This window comes from Stegostoma tigrinum, chromosome 2, assembly GCF_030684315.1.
Source record: "Stegostoma tigrinum isolate sSteTig4 chromosome 2, sSteTig4.hap1, whole genome shotgun sequence".
Taxonomy (NCBI): Eukaryota; Metazoa; Chordata; class Chondrichthyes; order Orectolobiformes; family Stegostomatidae; genus Stegostoma; species Stegostoma tigrinum.
In genome coordinates, this window is record NC_081355.1 from 102,523,441 (window position 1) to 102,546,044 (window position 22,604).

The following is a 22,604-nucleotide window of genomic DNA, read 5'->3' on the forward strand; positions in this document are numbered from 1 at the left end:
GTTTGGGTCGGGAGGAGGGGGCTGCTGTGCTCAGGTTGGGAGGAAGGGGCTGCTGTGCTCGGTTCAGGAGTCACAGGTAGGGCAGGGAGGAAGGAGCAGTTGTGCTCGGGTCGGGAGGAGGGGGCTGCTGTGCTCGGGTCGGGAGGAGGGGGCTGCTGTGCTCGTGTCGGGTGGAGGGGGCTGCTGTGCTCGGGTCGGGAGGAGGGGGCTGCTGTATTTGGGTCAGGAGGAGGGAACTGCTGTGCTCAGGTTGGGAGGAGGGGGCGGCTGTGTTCTGGTCAGGAGGAGGGGGCTGCTGTGCTCGGGTCTGGAGTCGCAGGTAGAGGCAGGGATCCCTGCATAACTGTTAAATCAATGCTCTGAATCACTGCTAATAACAACTGCACCACCACCCCCCTCGGAACCAAGGCCCAATGCTACCCACCACATCCAATCCAACCACTGACTCTTTCAGTCCAATGCAAAACTGACGACTCCCACTTCACTTAACCTGACCATGAATTCCCAGGCTTTCACACCCACCTAACCCCTCCACAGATCCAACAGCTCCCTGCCAAACCCCAATCTAAAATCCATTCTCCACCCCCAGGATCTGGTTCCTGATAACCCCAGGCCTCCATATACCCTACAGCATCTCCCCAATACCAACCCATTCCATCTCTCAACATGCCCAATACCAACACATCCAATCTCACCTGACCCAACCTCCCCCAGTGCCTGGCCTGGACTAAAATTGCTTCACCTGAGAAGTCTCCTCACTCAGAGGGCACAATGATATTTCTTCGGAATGGTAGTGTGGATCTTATTTTTTTGGCTGATTAGGATTGGAAATCTGTTCCCATTCACAGAACACAGAACAGTCCAGCACAGGAACAGACCCTCTGGCCCACCATGTCTGTGCCAACGATGGTGCTATTCTAAACTACTGCCACCTGCCTGTACATGGTCCATATCCCTCTATTCTCAGTCTGTTCATGTGTCTGTCTTAATGCCTCTTAAACACTGCTCTTGTACATGATTCTATCATCCCTCCTGGCAGTGTGTTCCAGGCACCTACCACCCTCTGTGTAAAAATTTGTCCTTGCACATCTCTTTTAACCTTTCCCCCTTACCTGATCAGAATATTTGGGCTCACATGTTCACTGTCCTTTGGTCAAATAAACAGACTGCAACCATCATTATTGAGGCTTATACGATAGTCATTGCATCACGGCAACATTTAACAGCATGTGAGCCCAGAAGAATATGTTGAATGGGCAGCACAGTGGTTCAGTGGTTAGCATAACTGCCTCACAGCACTGGGAACTGAGGTTTGATTCTAGTCTCAGGCAACTGTCTGTGTGGAGTTTGCACGTTCTCCCTGTGTCTGCATGGGGTTTCCTCACACAGTCCAAAGTAGATCGGGCATGCTAAATTGCCCATAAAGTCTCGGGTAAAGCAGGGGGTGGGTCTGGGTGTAATGCTCTTTGGAGCATTGGTGTGGGCTTGATGGGCCAAACAGCCTGCTTCCACACTGTAGGCATTCTATGAAACAATTATAAATAAAGCAATTACCTACACATTATCCAGACTTGATGAAAACACACACAAGAAGAACTAAGCTAAGTCAGTTAGTAATATAAATCCACAGTGGGGTCCTCACTGTTGCATAATACATCAAAAGGTCACATCATGTTCAAACTATTTTTGAGAACAATAAAGTCCATGCTGCAGTTGCCGTCATCCTAAGAGCTGATATCTCAGGAGCATGGTTAGAAAAAATCTATGCCATTGATTTACTGAAGGCTTAACCCATGACACCTCCATGTGCTAGACAGCCAGCTATTCATGCAGATTTCTCCACCTGCTCCACTCACTTTCTATTTATTAATCTCTGTAGCTGCACACAGTAAAAATACAGCTATTTCACATTCTGAAATGTCTATTTACTACCTTGGCTGTAATAAACAGGCTGTCACAAAAGACTAAATAATGTTTAGCCAAAATAATTGAAAATGACTATTTACCAAAAGGACAAAATTGCAAAACAGAAATTACAATGTTTGCTCAGATAATTAGTGCTTCCCGTATGTCAGGTTTTGATAAAAGTGTGCGTGGATCGTGGAAGCAATGATAAAGACAGAACTGTAATTTGTACACTACTCAAGCTGGATTTAATTGCTCCCAAGTGTGATATTATAGACTTCAGAACTTTAATAACTGTTCATGGAATGAATGAATCAACAAAGATAAACTGTTACACTTGGAAAGAATCAGTATCAACTCTGTCTGGAATAAACTATTAAAAGACAAGGTCAACCTTATACAGGAAGTGAAAGAAGTTAGTCACATCTGGGAGTGGAAGTTACATAGACAAAACTGCTGATTGATAAACTGGATGCTTTATGCCATGAGGAAAATTAATTGTTCTGCAGATGAATTAAGGAGTTAATCACAGGGAAGCTGTGTCTTTGAACAGGCAGTTAGGGCCAAATGTAACAAGATACAAAGAAATTACTTTTGACAAGAAGGCAAGCTGCAGATGATAATAATTTGGATGGAAGGACCTTTAAATAATCATCAATATGTCATATCAGCGACCAAAGGACAAAGATCTGTACAGGGATCAAACTCTAGAACAACAGCAGAATTTCTATGAACAACACTACAGAAGGACCAAACCCTGGAAACTTCCCGATACAGATCACCACAGGTTAAATTTCTGGCTAGATTTCACCATTAATCGGGTAATAACCAAGTTGAGTTGCAGGCTTACACTTGCTTACTTGAAGGGTCTTATATTAAGTTGCTACATGCAATGAAGTTTGAATTACTGTTTCAGTACTTGATTGTTTATTTCTTAATAAGTACGTGGATTATCTGTAAATTGCTGTGATTTAACACAACATATGTTATGCTTGGGCTGCAGCTACTCTAAATAGACAGTCTCAGGCAGTATGAAGTAAAGTTGGCAAGGCTCAATTAATATTGCAGGTCACACTCGATGTGCTTACATTGTGCCCACTAGATGAGTCACGGCTATACATCCATGGAAAGCTAAAGGATGCAGCATGCATTCCTTGTCTGTCATACTTCAGTTATTATGGAATTTTTTATGCACACTTTCCAGTTTTATGTATAGGTATCAATATTTAACAATTACCATTTAAATCAATCAAATTACTGTAAAACAACTTTTCATCTATTTTCACACTTGGCAATGATTGTCCTCATGTACTTGCAAAATGTGAGTCAGGTTTCTTTGGGGCTTCCAAAATGCACAGAACTGACCTGGCTTGGGATTTTGTTTTTAAGTTTAATTACAAATTGACATCAGCAGATATGTAGAAGGTGGCAATAGATAGCTGATCGGTCTGTAGACTGGTGAGCAGTTGTCAATGACAAAGGTCTCTTGTCTGCCAACAACTATGTGATTAGCTCTCAGGTAGCTCAACAGCCTATGGGTGTGGATTGTATAGCCAGAAGCCTACGGACCTCCGGAATAGGAGGCGGCGTCTGTCTTTCTGTAGTTAAAGATACCTAGAGCTTGATGAAGGTCAATTTATTTTCCCTCACCAATTGCTGCAAGCTGTGGTTTTTTACCCAACAAGGTAAAGCCTTCAAAAGTCGTGGATCAGTCATTCTGTGCCTTCATTCCAGCAAGTGAAAGTAACTGCAGAAGAGAGGCCAAGGATCAGCATGGCCTAACAAGTGAACAGAATCGTCTTTGTGAACCCTATAGACAGGGACCACTGCACTGCCTTGCCAGCATTTCCCTCCATGCATAACATCCATTGTTCATGGCTCTGTCTGCATGTGAGTGTGGGGGATGTTTTATATAGCGGTCAGAGTTTCAATTAGTAGTTATATGTGAACATTTTATAAGCATTTGCCTGCAGCTAGAATTTGTTCATTTCTAAAAAATAATAGCTTTTGTTGAGTACAGTTTGTGTTTTTATGGTTCATGCTTTCTGTCAAGCTGGGTTGACAAGTTCAACTAGTTTGAAGAAACTTTGCATACTTTTATAAAACATTTAACTTTTTCACTAACAACAGGAATAATGAGGTTTTCCAGCAAGCTGTGACAGCAGACTGGTTAGGAGGCCCATCTTGGTACTCAGGGACAGCAACTGGAACAGCACAGCTTAGTTTTATGTCTTTTGACTTTACCCTTTTCATACATGAAGCTAAGCACTTTTCAGCTTTTAGAACACTGCCAAACATTCACAATGTACAAAGCTTTTAAAACATTCGCTTTCAGAACCACCTGAACCTGAAAGAGCTGGTGGTGTATTTTCAATTACAAAGGAGGTTAACTGTCAATCAATGGAGTGGAGGTGGTAGTTAAACATTTTTAATGTTCAATAGCAGGGCATTTTTTAAAAATAAATTATATGTGACATTTAAGTCTCAGTCCAAAATATTTTTCTAACGCTTTGAATGCATTGTAGCACTTCCTCCATTTGGACAAGTACTTTAATGCTGGTCAATGTAATGGCCAGCTTAAATTTGCAGAACAGCATCCTATGATCATTTACTGCATTAAAAGACGTATTGCAATAAGGCATCTGATAGTGATTTCCGAAGATGTCAAAATGTTCAACACTTACTCCTCAGCTGGCTTCCCCTAGTGGTCAAACTCTCCAAGGTGTTGCATTTTTCAGTGGGTTTCACAAAAATGGTGAGGGAAAAGGAATACAAATTTCTTATCATTCTCACAGAGGCAACCTAGCGTCAGAACAGACGTGTATATCTTTAATATCCAAGGACTTCCCAACTCATGAGTAAACTAGGTCTGGAACAAAGGAAATCTGTTTTTGCAGATACTATAAAATCACAACTTCAGGTTTCCTGAGCAATTTCCCACATCCAATAATTAGACAGTGAGGACTCTAGTGGTGGTTTAACCTGATATCCACCACATTTCACGTGAGGGGGGGAAAGCTGAGAAGGAGATCCCCTCATTGTAACCTCAGGCTGGGGGCGGGGGGGTGAAATTGAACCCATGCTGCTGGCATCACTCTGCATTGCAAACTAGCCATCCAATCAACTGAGCTAACAGATCCCCACCTCCTCTGTGCAAGAATAGAATCTTTCTGTTCTAAACTGAAAATTGCTTCATTCACCTGCATTTTTATGATTTCTATAAAGGGGGACGAAAATACTTGCCAAGAGGCCTGAGATAACAAGGTGTAGAGCTGAATGAACACAGCAGGCCATATAGCATCAGAGGAGCAGGAAAGCTGACATTTTGGGTCTAGACCCAGGAGGTCTGAAGTGCATAATTAAATTAATTAATTAATTTTATAGTCAGCAAGTGGGGCATAGCAGTATCAAATTAAATTCCACCATGTTGGTTCAATCTCACATCTCTCCTCAAAAACATGTGCCTGAATTTTGTAGTAGCATTGGCAGCAAAGTTAAGGATTCTCAGTCATTTTTCCAACTCATCACATCTTCTGGGGCTGGATATTTAGGGCCGTTGGGGCAAGATCAGAGGCAAGCAGGAACTAAAAAGAGCCCTGCCGGCAACTAGCAATTCCTTGGCTTCATCCTGCATGAGGAACTCTGCAGAAACTGGACATTGTTTAAAAATGCAACTTTGCAATCAAAGAACCCTTTGATTGAAAACACAATCAGTCAAACATCACACAACGTAACAGTTATATAACTCTCACTGACGAAATTGAAGTTTCCAATATTTAATTAATTCATAGTATGTTTGCATTGTTTGTTGTGAATCCTTAATTGCTCTTCAGAAGGTACAATGCCTCTTGATTCTGCTGCAGTTCATATGTATTCAGCAGGAAGTAATCAACTCTACCTTTTTTTAATTTCATTTGGGGAATGCACCGTAAATTGAGCCCGTTAATCTCAAGAGTCATACCAAATGTTACTTTTCTTTTGCAGGTATGCACAGCACCCCAATTTACCTAACTTTTTGACTGAGGTCGATCGAAAGCACAAACTGGCTTTCTGTACAAAACAAGAATGATTATTTATTACACGTAATTGGATTACAGCTACAAGCAAACACATACAAACCTCTTGCACGTAATAGTGCTACCTGAAACTCTAATGCTGTCATAAACTCCCCCTTATATACAGGGAACACAGGTTCCATGGTCTTTGCTTCCTGATTCTAACATTGAAACTATCTTTCTTCAGCTTGCTAGGTTCTGGGTGTTCAGTTGACTTTATTTGGAAGTTTCTACTGGTTTGTAAGAAAGATAGAGTGACTTATTCCTTTGGAAAATGTCTCGATTTATCAATTCCAAAGTCACAGCTTGCAGCAATGATATTGAGAACTAAACTGGTTTTCTTCAAGTTTAAACTGAGCTTTTTTTGTAAATTACAGAGAACAGGTGGCCTCTTTGTGAACAGCAGCACATGCCTCTGTGATTTTCTCTCTCTCTCTATGCCTCTGTAACACGCTTCCGGTTCCAACTTGCTCAGTTAGCTGAAACCCGTCAACTTCAATTGCAAACAACTCTGATCATCTGCATTTGACAGCAATTTGCAATAGGTAACAAATTCCTTGTTTGAAATTATGTAGCCATCTTAGTAAATTGTGGTTTTTAGAAAGCTATTTTTCCTTACAGTTCACTGTTGTGAAGACACAAAGGTAAAAAGATATGGTTCTTACATTTCATATTTATTCATGGAATGTGGGTATCACTGACTTCCAGTATTTATTGCCCATTCCCAGTTGCCATTTAGAGGTGATGGGGAGCTGCCTTCTTGAACTGCTGCAGTACATTTACTGTAGGTGCACCCACAATGCTGTTAGAGACAGGCCTTGACACTGCAATGCTGAAAGAACAGTGACATATTTTCAAAACAGAATGATGCATGGCTTGAAGGGGAACTTGCAGGTAGGTAGTGTTCCCATGTATCTGTTGCTCTTGCCTTTCTAGATAGAAGTGGTTACAGGTTTGCACGGTGATTTCAAAGGAGTCTGGGTGAAGTTGTGCAGGGCATCTTGGAGATTGTACATATTGCTGCTCCTGAGCGTTGGTGATGGAGCAAGTGGATGTTTGTGAGTATGATGCAATTCAAGCGGACTGTTTTATCCTGGATGGTGTCAAGCTTCCTGAATTTTGTTGGAGCCGTACTCATCCAGGCAAGTGGGGAGTATTCTATCGCTCTCCTGGCTTGTGCCTTATCGAAGAAGGACATGCAGGATTCCTAGCCACTGACTGCTCTTTGAGAGGGTGCACTTACATGGCTAACTGTTTCTGCATCTGACAAAGAATACTGTGCAGTGACACAGAGAGAAGTTTAGAGAATGGATTCTCCTGTTAAAGCTGGTCATTGCTTGGCACATATGTACATAGAACATAGAACATTACAGCACAGTACAGGCCCTTCGGCCCTCGATGTTGTGCCGACCTGCCATACCAATCTGAACCGCATCTAACCTACACTATTCCATGTACGTCCATATGCTTGTCCAATGACGACTTAAATGTACCTAAAGTTAGCTAATCTACTACCGTTGCAGGCAAAGCGTTCCATTCCCTTACTACTCTCTGAGTAAAGAAACCACCTCTGACATCTGTCCTATATCTTTCACCCCTCAATTTAAAGTTATGCCCCCTTGTGCTCGCCATCACCATCCGAGGAAAAAGGCTCTCCCTATCCACCCTATCTAACCCTCTGATTATTTTATATGTTTCAATTAAGTCACCTCTCAACCTTCTTCTCTCTAATGAAAACAGCCTCAAATCCCTCAGCCTTTCCTCATAAGACCTTCCCTCCATACCAGGCAACATCCTAGTAAATCTCTGCACCCTTTCCAAAGCTTCCACATCCTTCTTATAATGCGGTGACCAGAACTGTACGCAATACTCCAAGTGCGGCCGCACCAGAGTTTTGTACAGCTTCACCATAACCTCTTGGTTCCAGAACTCCATCCCTCTATTAATAAAAGCTAAAACACTGTATGCCTTCTTAACAGCCCTGTCAATCTGGGTGGCAACTTTCAAGGATTTGTGTACATGGACACTGAGATCTCTCTGCTCATCTACACTACTAAGAATATTACCATCAGCCCTGTATTTTGCCTTCCGGTTACTCCTACCAAAGTGCATTACCTCACACTTGTCTGCATTAAACTCCATTTGCCACCTCTCAGCCCAGCTCTGCAGCTTATCTATGTCTCTCTGCAACCTACAGCATCCTTCGTCACTATCCACAACTCCACCGACCTTATTGTTGTCTGCAAATTTACTAACCAATCTTTCTACGCCCTCATCCAGGTCATTTATAAAAATGACAAACAGCAGTGGACCCAACACCGACCCTTGTGGTACACCACTAGTAATTGGTCTCCAGGATGAATATTTCCCATAACTACCATCCTCTGTCTTCTTTCAGCAAGCCAATTTCTGATCCAAACTGCTATATCTACCACAATTCCATTCCTCCGCATTTTGTACAATAGCCTATTGTGGGGAACCTTATCGAACGCCTTGCTGAAATCCATATACACCACATCAACCGGTTTACTCTCATCTACCTGTTTGGTCACCTTCTCAAAGAACTCAATAAGCTTTGTGAGGCACAACCTTCACTTCACAAAACCGTGCTGACTATCCCTAATCAATTTATTCTTTTCTAGATGATTATAAATCCTATCTCTTATAACCTTTTCCAACACTTTACCAACAACTGAGGTAAGGCTCACTGGTCTAATAATTACCAGGGTTGTCTCTACTCCCCTTCTTGAACAGGGGAACCACATTTGCTACCCTCCGGTCATCTGGCACTATTCCTGTAGACAATGACGAGTTAAAGATCAATGCCAAAGGCTCGGCAATCTCCTTCCTGGCTTCCCAGAGGATCCTAGGATAAATCCCATCCGGCCCAGGGGACTTATCTATCTTCACCCTCTGTAGGATTTCTAATACCTCTTCCTTGTGAACCTCAATCCCACCTAGTCTAGTAGCATCTATCTCAGTATTCTCGACAACATTGTCGTTTTCTAGAGTGAATACTGTTGAAAAATATTCATTTAGTGCTTCCCCTATCTCCTCTGACTCCACACACAACTTACCACTACTATCCTTGATTGGCCCTAATCTTACTTTCGTCATTCTTTTATTCCTTAAATACGTATAGAAAGCCTTAGGGTTTACCCTGATCCTATCCGTCAACAACTTCTCATGTCTCCTCCTGGCTCTTCTGAGCTCTCTCTTTAGGTCTTTCCTGGCTACTTCGTTACCCTCAAGCGCCCTAACTGAGCCTTCACATCTCATCCTAACATATGCCTTCTTCTTCCTCTTGACCAGAGATTCCACCTCCTTTGTAAACCACGGCTCTACAGCTTCCTCCCTGCCTGACAGGTACATACTTATCTAGGACACACAGGAGCTTTTCCTTGAACAAGCTCCACATTTCTGTGTGCCCATTGCCTGCAATTTCCTTCCCCATCCTATGCTCCCTAAATCTTGCCTAATCTCATCATAATTACCTTTCCCCCAGCTATAACTCTTGCCCAGTGGTATACACCTATCCCTTTCCATCACTAAAGTAAACATAACAGAATTATGATCGCTATCACCAAAGTGCTCACCTACTTCCAAATCTAACACCTGGCCGGGCTCATTACCCAATACCAAATCTAATGTGGCTTCGCCCCTGTTGGCCTATCTACATACTGTCAGGAAGCCCTCCTGCACACATTGGACAAAAACTGACCCATCTATAGTACTCGAACTATAGTGTTCCCAGTCAATATTTGGAAAGTTGAAGTCCCCCATGACAACTACCCTGTCTCTCTCACTCCTTTCGAGAATCATCTTTGCGATCCTTTCCTCTACATTCTCTGGAACTATTCGGAGGCCTATAGAAAACTCCCAACAGGGTGACGTCTCCTTTCCTGTTTCTAACCTCAGCCCATACTACCTCAGTTGACGAGTCCCCAAACATCCTTTCTGCAACTGTAACACTGTCGTTGACCAACAATGCCACACCTCCCCCCTTTTACCATCTTCTCTGTTCTTACTGAAACATCTAAATCCCGGAACCTGCAACAACCATTCCTGTCCCTGCTCTATCCATGTCTCCGAAATGGCCACAACATCGAAGTCCCAGGTACTAACCCATGCTGCAAGTTCACCCACCTTATTCCGGATGCTCCTGGCGTTGAAGTAGACACACTTCAAACCAACGTCTTGCTTGCCGGTGCCATCTTGCGTCCCTGAAACTTTATTTCGAGCCTCCCTACTCTCAACCTTTTCTATACTCGAACTACAATTTGGTTCCCATCCCCCTGCTGAATTAGTTTAAATGTAGGGCAAATGTTATTTGCAACTTTTCAGCCAAAGTCTGAATATTGTCCAGGTTTTGCTGCATCTGAACATGAACTGCTTCAGGATTTGAGAAGTCATGAATGGTGCTGTACATTGTGCACTATCGGCAAACATCTTGACTTTTGACCTTGTAATGTAGCAACTGACAATAGTTGGGCCTAGGACATTGCCATGAGAAACTCCTGAAGAGGTGTCCTGAAGCTGAGAAGACTAACCTCCAACAGCTACAGCCATCTTCGTCTGTGCTATGGATGACTGCAATGATCTTAGAGTTTTTCCCTTGATTCCCATTGATTTCAGTTTTGCTAGGGCTCGACCTCTGGAAGTCAGCTCATTTGTCCATGTTTTGATCAGGTCTATAATAAAGCTAGCAGCTGAGTGCCCTCGATAGGACCCGAACTGAGTGATTTGCCTGCAGCGTCAATTATAGAATGAGTGCATTGCAGAAGACAGATCTTCCAGCCCATTGCAACTACTCAAAATGAATAATTCACTTAGTTCCCTCTGTGTCACTGCACAGTATACTTTGTCAGATACAGGTTCAATTCCTTTTTGAATGCTTCAGTTGAATCTGCCTCCATCACAGTCACAGCCCGAGCCACGCACTGTGTGAAAAACCTTTTTCTTATGTCAGTTTTTCTTATCTTTTCAATGACTTTGAATCTGTGTCATGATGTCCGAGATCCCTTCATGAGTGGCAACAGTTTCTCCTTCTCTATTCTGAATACAGCCCACATGATTCTGAATACCTCAATTAAATCTCCTCTCAGCCTCGATTTTCTTCAAAGAAAACAATTCTCACTTCTAAAATATATCTTCATGAGTAAAGTTCTTCATCTCTGAAACATTTCTCAGGGATTATTTTCTCACTGTTTCCCACATTCACATCCTTCCAAAAGTTCCGTTTCGAGAACTGGAGGCAACACTGTAACTTCGGCTGAGTCAGTGATTTCTTCAGGTCAACATAAACTTTTCACTTCTGTACCTTATGTTCCCATTGATAAAGCCTAGGATACTAAATTTTTTTTTAACCATGCTCTGAACCCATTCAATCACCTTTAATAAAAACCAAAAGAACTGCGGATGTTGTAGATCATAATAAAAACAGAAGGTGGTGGAAAAGCTCAGCAGGACTGGTAGCATCTTTGGACAGAAATCACAGTTAACGTTTCGAGTCCAGTGATCCTTCATCAGAACTGTTGTGAGGAAGGGTCACTTGACCCAAAATGTCGGCTGTGACTTCTCTCCACAGATATTGCCTGACCTGTTGAGATTTTCCAGAAAATTTTGGTTTTGTTTATGTCAATTTGAGCGACTTACACACAAACACACTCAAGTTTAATCCATTATTTTACGTCGCCTTACACTTAGGCCTTGGGGGTTTCCATTCTCTGTTGTCATTGATCATTTTCTATCAGTCCTTGTGCCTTTACTCTTGCTGCTAATGTTTTCACAATTTCTGTCTCTCTCTGGCAGCACTTCTAACTGTTTACATTTAACATATTCAATATTCTCAGTGCTTACTAAAACTGACACCTGAATCAGTATCAAATTACAACAATGAAGTGACTCAGAAATTAGATATAAAAAGCACACTTCCATTCATGTTTCTATCCATTTGAAAATCAACTGCATTCACAGCAGCAATTTGGCTTTTTTTCACATTCCTACACAAAATATCTGTGCTTTGCTCCAGCTTCAAGAACAGTTTGCATTTATTTAGCACTTTTCACACAATAAAACTGCATCATAGCAGTTGTAAATATTTACTTTGGTGCAAAGCACTTTGGGACATCCTGAACTCATGAAGGTGCTACACAAACACAAGTCTTGAAGATCGCAAGATTTTTAGGAGTCTTAAAGAACAAAGAGGTTTAAGACAACAGAGAATGCAGACCACACAACAGTAACAATGTTGCAATGAAACCCAAATCAAACATGAGCAAGGGGTCAGATTAGCAATGGCTAAAATATTTTGGAGGGTTGTTGACTTGGAACAGGTAGCAGAGAACTGCTTGCGGGGAGGTGAGGAGGTCATGGAAAGATTTGAAAAACCGAAGTGAAACTTTCCAAGCCAAGGGCAATGCCAAAAGTTGCACCAATGTATATCAGCAAACAGAAAGGTGAAAGGTGAATGAGACCACCAGCAAGTTAGGATATGGCAACACAGTTTGGATTGCACAAAAATATCTAGTACATGGGAAGTAGACTAAATGGCTTTACACCTGTAGCTGCAATATAAGTGATGAGATAGCTCGATGTTGACGCTGATTCCAGAATTAGAATGTTTTGAAGGCACTGACTCACTCCTTTGGTGAAGGCAGCAACTGAGCTGTCTGAAGCTCCAAATTTCTACCAACTCCACCCTGACCTACTTTCTCAGACACTGCAGACTGAAGATCGAATGCAGTGTTTAAAAATAAACAGGCTTATTCTTTTACTTATGCTATTCACAATGGGTTTACTCTACTCCTTATTCAACAAAATGGAGAAGATCCAGGTCTCCATGGAGAAGACCTGTAAAAACAACTATATTTTTGAAAATTACAGTAGATGAGCTAAATACATGAAACTGATCTATAGCTTAGTTACTAAATATAATGTTAACTTTGTAGAGTTCTTTAATTTCATAGATCAATTTAACAATCATTAAATTCCTCTGTGGACAAAGTGTATTAGGTGAGAAGCTCATGAGTCATGAATAAAATGCTACTGTTTCAAGAGATTTTGAAACAAACAAGGAACAAGAGTAGGCCATTTGGCCTCTCAAGCCATCTCTGCCATTTAATAAGATCATGACTGATCTGATTGTAACCTCAAATTTAAAATCCCAACAATCTCTGATAACCTTTCACTCTCTTGTTTATCAAGAACCTAGCCACCTCTGCCTTAAAAATATTCAGACTCTCCTTCAATTGCCTTTTCAATAAGAGAATTCCAAAGAATCGTGACTCATGAGAATGAACTACATCGCGAAACCACAGTGAATGATATTAGCTACAAACATGTTGAAAAACCAAATGGTCCTATGCACTTCTCTGATGAAGATAATGAGGCTGGAGGAATATAGGATCAACGTGGGTTAGTGTGATTTGAAAAATGTACTTGTTTGCAGGCCAAACGCACAGGGTGAGCCAAATATTCTAATAGCAATGTAGATATCAGATTTCAGCTGGGCGATGTTACGAAGGTGGAAACTGGCAGACTTAGTGATCAGGCCAGTTATGTGATTGAAAGCAAATGCTTAGGCCGAATATGAGATCAAGGTTAAGTGTAGTCTGGTTCAGCCTCAGGCAGTCACCAGGGAGGAGTCAGTGGGAAGTGAAGAGTTTGCAGTGGAGATTGAAGATAATGGATTTTTCCCATTATTTAAATGGAGAATAAGCAGTCTGATCATTTAGCAACAGTGGAGGAGTGGAGAGCGCCGACGGATTAGATAGAGTCAAGTATCAATAGTCTACAGGGGCAAACTAATGCTGTACCTTTAGATGATTTTGCTGAGGACTAGCACATAGTTAAGGAACAGGCAGAGACAATGGATGGATTCTGGGGGTACACAGGAGTAAGAGCACAAGGCTGTACGAGAAGTCATTACACATGATTGTCTAGTTATTATTAGATGGATAAAAATTTAATGATGTAAGGACGGTCCCACTCAGCTGGATGATAGCAGAGGGACTTAGGAGCAAATGGTATCACAAGCTGGGGAAAAGATTGGAAAAGGCCAAGAAAAACTAAGAGGGAAAGTTCGTCGTTGTCACACAAACACATAGCAGTTCATCTGTAACTTCAGAAAGGGCTCTTTCTGTACTGAATATAAACCAAAAGAGGCTGTAAATCAGGAACAAAGTTCTGAAGGTCACTAGGCCCAATATGTTAACTCTGATACTTTCTTCACAGATGCTGCCAGATGTGCTGAGCTTTTCCAGCAACTTCTGCTTTTGCTCTTTCTGTGCTGAGGCAGGGGCAGAAAGCTGATCACGGGGGCTCAAAAATGACAGATGGACACAGATTTGGGGTATAGCATGATCAAGGACTTCAGACTAAAGGGAAGTTAGAGAGGGGTCTGATGTTTGCGAAGAAGGTAGATCAGTGTTTGTTGTTTTGAGAAGGGTGACGAGAGCAGATTTTAAGAAGGAGACCACAGCTGAAAAGAGACAAGCAAAAATAACATCAGCAAATGTAAGAGCCTCGACAGGAAGTTGGATGCTCAGCAGTTTAGTGGGAATAGGTTCAAGGGAGTAGGAAGTAGGTCTTTAGTCAAGATGAACTTGGAGGGAGCGTGAGGGGAAAGAGACTGCAGAACGGTGCCAGGTCTTGCCTAGGGCAAAGAACAGGATCACAGAAAGAAAGATTGGTTTAGTGGGTCACTGAAAGGGAGGGATGTGACAGAAGCAGCTGATCAGATGGTGTCAATCTTAGTGACCAAATAGTGCATGAGTTTCTTGCATTTACTGCTGGGGTGAGGGTGGAGGAAACAGGGGAGAAGCGTTTAAGAAGATGGTTTGCAGAAAAGAATCAATGTTTTCTTGGCCGGCAAACATGAACAGCAAGATCCAGTGATGTTTTATGAGGTGAAGAGTGGTTAAACCATAACATTATGCCAGACGAGATATCTAGGAAGTGAGAAAAGTAACTCAGAAAAGGAAATCATTGTGAAAATATTGAATTACCTGTTCGACCACAGCATTCACATCACCTAGTAAGGCAGCAACAGGCTTCACATTATTTCCTAGTTCTTCAGCACACAGATCAACCTTATTTAAAAACAAAAGTGAAGTCGTTGTTTTGTATCTAAGGGCCACATGTAACATAAATGTAACAAATAGAAAGGTGCAGTAAAATTGAGATCAGAGAAAGAAAGATAACTGGCAATTTTTAAAAATCTGACATAAAGACAGGAAATGCTGGAAATAAAGACTGCATTTTCCTGTTTGAGGCACTTATCAGGAAATTAGACTGATCCTGGGTCACATTGATAGCCTGGCCAGCGTTTTAATGGGGTCAGGGTCTAACTAACACAAGAGACTGGTTTGCTGCCAATTAATGGCTGTGCTAATTGGGCTGGGACACGAGGAAAGCAGGCCACACTGCCCTCCAACCCCACCACACCCGGCACCTTCCCCTGCAACAGCAGGAAATGCTACACTTGTCCCCACACCTCCTCCCTCACCCCCATCCCAGGCCCCAAGATGACATTCCACATTAAGCAGAGGTTCACGTGCACATCTGCCAATGTGGTATACTGCATCCACTGTACCCGGTGCGGCTTCCTCTACATTGGGGAAACCAAGCGGAGGCTTGGGGACCGCTTTGCAGAACACCTCCGCTCAGTTCGCAACAAACAACTGCACCTCCCAGTCGCAAACCATTTCCACTCCCCCTCCCATTCTCTTGATGACATGTCCATCATGGGCCTCCTGCACTGCCACAATGATGCCACCCGAAGGTTGCAGGAACAGCAACTCATATTCCGCCTGGGAACCCTGCAGCCATATGGTATCAATGTGGACTTCACCAGTTTCAAAATCTCCCCTTCCCCTACTGCATCCCTAAGCCAGCCCAGTTCATCCCCTCCCCCCACTGCACCACACAACCAGCCCAGCTCTTCCCCCCCACCCACTGCATCCCAAAACCAGTCCAACCTGTCTCTGCCTCCCTAACCGGTTCTTCCTCTCACCCATCCCTTCCTCCCACACCAAGCCGCACCCCCAGCTACCTACTAACCTCATCCCACCTCCTTGACCTGTCCGTCTTCCCTGGACTGACCTATCCCCTCCCTACCTCCCCACCTACACTCTCTCCACCTATCTTCTTTACTCTCCATCTTCGGTCCGCCTCCCCCTCTCTCCCTATTTATTCCAGTTCCCTCCCCCCATCCCCCTCTCTGATGAAGGGTCTAGGCCCAAAACGTCAGCTTTTGTGCTCCTGAGATGCTGCTTGGCCTGCTGTGTTCATCCAGCCTCACGTTGTATTATCTTGGAATCTCCAGCATCTGCAGTTCCCATTATCTCTGACACTGCCGTCTGGTTGCCGGCTGTGTGCAATCTTAACCAAATCAGTGGATCTTCTTCAAAGGGTCAGTGGCTTTTTGTTTTAGTTAAAACATCGACTGACGTGCCTTTTCACAGGCACAGTAACATTCCAGCATCAATTGTTTTCAATGTAGGCTGAATTCAAAATACTGAGGAATCATAGAATCCCTACAGTTTGCAAAGAAACCATTTGGCCCATCAAGTCTACACTGACCCTCTGAAGAGCATCCCACCCACACTCAGTCACTCAGCCTCTCCCTATAAGCCCACACTTCTCATGGCTAATCCATCTTGCCAGCACATCCCTGGACACTTGCAGACAATGTAGCATGGCCAATCCACCTTGGATTATGGGAGGAACCCGGAGCACCCAGCAGAAACCCTTACAGGCAGAAGGAGAACATGCAACCCCTACACAGACAGTCACCCAAGGCTGGAATTGAACCCAGTTTCCTGGCACTATGAGTGCTAACCACTATGCCACCAAACCTCCTTTGTTGAGGCCAAAATTCTACAGATGGCAGGTTTCCTGCCCTGCCACCCAAAGAGTTGGGCAGGGAATGAATCCGTCCCAATGAAGCTGCATTTAATTGGCGTTAGGTGAGACTCTTCTCCTCTGACCTGGCTAAAAGTACCTCTGCAAAGAGATGCTTGGGCAATATGATTAGTTAGCACCTCCCTAGTCTCAGCTGCACGAAAACGGTGTTGGTCTTTCCTGAGATTACAAGCAATCCCCAGATTCTAAATCCTAGAGATAAGTTTGGGGGTCTCACGGCAGTCACTAGAGGGAAGGCCCATGTTGGTGCTTGCAACAGCCAGATGAGGTCAGGAGGCAGCAGCGCTGGCCTCTGATCTGGAAGGAAGCCAGTGATTCCAGCACCTATCCAACTCCACTCTCCTACCTGAAGGTCAAGCAGGGAGATGGGTCCCTCTGTCGTCAAACATCTCTCCCCAGCCTGAGAAATGCAGCCAGGTAGGAAGTGGGGCTTGAGTGGCCAATAAAGGGCCTCAACTGGAGCAAGGGTAGGCCGACTGCCCTCGGCCTCAGCTGCTTCCTGTAAAATAGCTTACTAGCTGGGGATGGGAGGCAAGGCCAGCCAGAATATTGCAACCTCCCCTTCCACCCTGCAAGGAGGTGAACTGTAAAATTCTACCATGTATAAAACTGCTGGAAGAACGGAGTTTCAGACACATTTATTTTTCGGGTGCTAAAAGACAGATTAATACTCTTTTCTTTTGAAAAATTAAGCAATGCAATTTGCTGAAAATCTCATAATTTCCAGTTTATAATCTGTCTTCATCTCACTTCGAGAGAGTTAGTTGGAGAGCTGCTTTGGGTCATGTGACCATGTTGATTGCGATTCCCAAGCAATTTCCTGCTTTGACTGTGGTTTAATGTGCATGTTCCCAGGAGGGATGGTCAGTACCAGATTAAATGTAAGGGGGTTTCAAACAGGCCAAATTCATCACGGTTCCAATTAGCCAATCCATGGAGATTTTCTCAATATAGAAAAATGCATACCTTTTCAAAAGCATTATTTTAGCCGCAATCAGGTCGCAAAGATCTGATCTTTAAGCTATACCCACAAATAAAGAAAGAGGAGTTAAAGGGGTCTCACTGTTACTAACATTCAGTCTCAGCTCCACAGGTATCATTGCACTTCAAAGCTCACAATTTTAAAATCTTGTCTTGTGACCTCTGTAGAGGTTACAGTACATAGTCTAGGAAGTTGTGATTTATAACTAATATTACCATAGCACTTGTGGTTTACACACTTCTCCCCTTCAATGAATATTATCTCACTAACAAGAAAATACCAGAGTTACTCCTGTTCCTTTGTTGTGAAGCAAGTCATTCAGGGAGGTGTTAATGAGATGGGGAAAAATGTGGTACATATAAACTCAAGAAGACTGGGAAGCAAATGTTCTGGTCATACTGGATCTCTGTTTTAATATGTACAAGGCCATTCAGACTAGTATGTGTCATTCACAAAGTTTTGCTGGCTTTTCAGAGGCTGAAATGGTGGGTGGAGGGACCAAGTCATATGATAAGTTCTAGCCACTTCTAGAACTGCGTGAGGCTCCAACAAATTCTGGCTCCTGTCCTCTCTTTCACAAGATAGATTGAATTAGTATCCAACCCCAGCAAGGATCGGTGCCAGGCCAGTAGGTGATAGCAGGACGTCTCGTGGAAAAAGGTAGGTGCCAGGAACTTGGCAAATGTTTCCTCATAGTTAGGGATCTGGGGAGAGGGATGGGCAGATTAAAAGAAGGGTCATGATTGCAGTTGATTACAGTAGTGTTCTTTCTCCTCTTTATTCACATACAAGCCTTTAAAAACCTGTAAACATTCCTACTTACCTGGGCCTCACCTGTCCCTCAATCTACCATCGTACCTTGGCAGTGATAACTGTTGCCCTCTCACTCCCCCGATCAGACTACAGAATAATGCGGTGGTCAGGTAGCAGCACTGAAGACTTGTGTTCCAGAAGTTACCCCACCATAGCCCAAGCTGTTCCAGTACAGCTCAACCTTCAGTGGCAATGGCATCACCATCACTGAGTTTCCTACTGTCGACATCCTAATGGTTACCATTGACTAGAAACTGAACTGGGCTAGACATATAAATACGGTGGCTACAACAGCAAGTCAGACACTATGGATCTTGCAGTGTGCAAACTACCTCCTGACTCCCCAAAGCCTGTCTGCTATTTACAAAGGAGTATGATGGAACACTTACCACTTTCCTGGATAAATTCTGCTCCAACAACATTCAAGAAACCTGACACCATCATGACAAAGTAACCTGCTTGACTGGCATTTTAACCATAAACATTCACTCCTTCACTAACAATGCTCAGTAGCAGCTGTGCGTACTATCTACAAGATGCACTATAGAAATTCACTAAGAGTCTTTAGACAACACCTTCCAAACCCACAACCGCTACTATCTAAACAATAAGTGCAATAGATACATGGGAATGCCAGCTGCACATTCCTCTCCAAGGCATCAGCCATTCTGAACTGGAAATATATAATTGTTCCTTCACTGTGCGGAGTTTGCACATTCTCCCCGTGTTTGCGGGGGTTTCCTCCGGGTGCTCTGGTTTCCTCCCACAGTCCAAAGATGTGCAGGCTAGGTGGATAGGCCATGCCAAATTACCCGTAGTGTTCAGGAAGGTGTAGATTAGGTGGGTTATAGGGGGATGGGTCTGGGTGGGATGCTCTGAGGTTTGGTGTGGACTTGTTGGGCCAAAGGGCCTGTTTCCATGCTGTAGGAATTCTAATTCTAATTCTGTCACTGGGTCACAATCCTGGAATTCCCTCCCTAATGGCATTGAGGGTCAACCCACAGCACATGGACTACAGCGGTTCAAGAAGTGGGCAACAGGGGATGGGCAACACTGGTTCAGCCATAATGCCCATATCTTAAGAATAAATGTATTTTTAAAAATACCCCATTCAGAGCTTAACTTGCATTGTTAATGTCTACATCACCACTTTTGTCTGACTCTCCTTTCTATCTGCAACTTAAAATTGCTGTTGGCCAAATGGGAACAAAAGGACAGTGATTATGCTCTTCCCATAATTATATATGAAAAGCCCCTTACTCCTGCTTTAGGCCAAGTGGGATAGAAATTCCTCCCATAGTCATGTGGTAATATCCTGCAATGATAAATTGAGGACATATTTAAGATTCACATCTTGCAAAGAAACTGGGAAAGCAAATGATCCAGCAGTTAGAAAATCAATTGTGGCCTGTAATAATCTAATAATCTAAATATTGTATATAAATCAACTTGCTTTATTTGCACATACATACACAACTAACAGTAGGACTAAAAATAAAGCATTAATCTAGAGGCTGAGATACTATGGGCAATAGTGTTTTGGTCTCCTTTTCGGAGGAAGGATGTTTTTGCTCTTGAGGGAGTGCAGCGAAGGTTTACCATGTGGATTCCATGGATGGCGAGTCTGATGTACGAAGAGAGATTGACTAGATTGGGATTCTTTTTGCTGGAGTTCAGATGAATGAGGGGGGATCTCATACAGACTTATAAAAGTCTAACATGACTGGACAGGGTCGATGCAGGGGTCATAGTCTGGGGATTTAGGGTAGGCTTTTTAGGATGGAGATGAGGAGACAGTTCTCCACCCAAACAGTGCTGAGCCTGTGGAATTCATTACCACAGGAAGTAGTGAAGCCAAAACATTGAATGTACACAAGAGGTGTCTAGATATAGCACTTGAGGTGAATGGGATCAAAGGTTATGGGGAGAAAGCAGGATAAGGCTATTGAGTTGGATGATCTGCTTTGATCGTGAAGAATGGCGGAGCAGGCTCGAAGGGCCAAATGGCCTCCTCCTGCTCCTATCTTCTACGTTTTTAAGTTTCTATATGTTAAAATGGTGATCAATCCTTTTGAAATAGAAGTTCTTTGCACGATACCTGTATGATTTTCACATCAGCACGAAATCTTGGTGGATGTCCGAAATGTAAAATCCAGTTTAACCTGGCTCCCAGCAGCAGAATCACATCTGCATTCTGCAAAGCTCTGAGTAAGAGAAGCTTTCGGTCAAGAACTTCATTGTAGACAAATAATTAATAACACCATTCTTAACTCTTTTCTCCCAGGAAAGGGAAGCTGGAAGAGAAAATAATGCACATTGAAATTGGACTACATTTTCCTTTGAAGTTTGAGCAAGCTCTGGAAGAAGCCAATGTGGTGGTACTAGAGTATTATGATAATGCTGAGTCAGTGTATGGAGTATGAGAGGCACTTCACAACATTTTTGTGAGCACATTAATGTAGAAAGTAACAAACAGATGCATCAGTTAGTGAAGATTTCTAGGCAAAATCATTCTTCTCATTAATAAAATTTAGAATGGGAAAAATAAATTAAAAGACTTTAAGCTGAATGACTGTGGAAAAGATGACCACTAAATAATAGGTTGAGCTGTTTTCAGCCAGACACAGAATTCCTGTCTTCATAGAACTTCCTCAGAGTCCCCATCATCTATCACTGTTATTCCAAGGATGGGAGCATGAAGCTTTGTAAGAACAAATGTTCCCAATGATACAGTGAGGATGTGGTGTCCTCCATTCTTACAAATATCACATCATGGGGCAAAGCAAAAGCAGCTTCATTTTGCATCTTCAAGTTTATATTTCAAAGAGATAGACAAAAAATAAATCATAATCAGTGTGTTCGCAGGCACTGACATGCACTTCTGCAGCAACTCTCCAAGGCCCAAAGAGATCAAAGAAGTAAGACATCAAGGGATTTAACTGGAGTGACTGCAGCCAAAACAAATGGGAGAAATCTCAGTTTACCATTTGAGTAGGATGACTCTTATTTATCCCTCTTGGAGCTGAGAAAATTGACACCTACACAGAAATAGGTCCGTGAGTGGTTCTTCAGTGGTCATCAATTGATCAAGAGTCTTATGTAAAGGTAGTGTGAAAAGGTCACCCACCCAGGAATTACATGGATGAAAGTGGGAAAGCGTGGGGTGGCTGTACCAAAGACAGCATGGCTAAGTTTTCAGGCTTCCCAGCTCCATCCAATTGCATGTGGGCCCAGAAAATTCCACCCAATGTCTTCCAGAGTAGCCAGAGAAGTTACCAATTATTATGTTGATGCTTCCTTTGGAGCCAGGAAATCTATACCTGGCAAACCAATGTAAATCTGTACAGGAACACTTTATTGATGATTCTCACACCTCTACCAGGTCTTTCCAGGTCACCTGACCAGCTCTCTTCTAAGGGGAAAGCACCCCCCAACTACAAACATAACGCCAGGAAATGCAAGGCACTTGGGAAACAGTGAATAGTGTCTCCTGATGAATTACCAGAATAAAAAAAGTAGGTAACTAACTAATCCAGGGGTACAGAGTGCTCAACTTGAAATCTATGAGTGGCTGGTTTAGCTCGTCTTTGCCAAGGTGGTAGGGGAGAGGGGGAAAAATCTCAATGGCCCTTGGATAGATAGAGGAAAATTGGTCACTTCTCAATCCCAATCGTTGGGCAGAATTCAATTCCTTTCCCTTTGGGCAAGTTTGCTCCTAGGGCAACTATTTAATCTAACATGAGGATGATGGGTGGGGACCCTGGTGCCTTCTCATTTTTGCACAGATTAAGTCTGGAACAGGAAGTTCTGTGAACTGCCTTCCTTCCCAATTGCCAATTAAGGCCTTTACCTTGACAATGCCCACTCCAGGGCTTCATCCACCACCACTATTCACCCGTCAGCAGGAAGTTGACATGCCACAC

General features: G+C 43.0%; 1 protein-coding gene across 3 annotated transcripts in view; it reads right to left on the bottom strand.

The window, feature by feature from the left end:
- hacl1 (2-hydroxyacyl-CoA lyase 1) overlaps positions 1-22,604 on the bottom strand; it is a 92,988-nt gene that overhangs the window by 24,147 nt on the left and 46,237 nt on the right. For all 3 annotated transcript variants that reach the window (XM_048560021.2, XM_048560037.2, XM_048560028.2), the window contains 2 exons: positions 20,780-20,885; positions 14,969-15,052 (listed from right to left, as the gene is read on the bottom strand). In XM_048560021.2, coding sequence (XP_048415978.1) covers positions 14,969-15,052; positions 20,780-20,885 — 190 coding nt within the window. The remainder of the gene's footprint in view (positions 1-14,968; positions 15,053-20,779; positions 20,886-22,604) is intronic.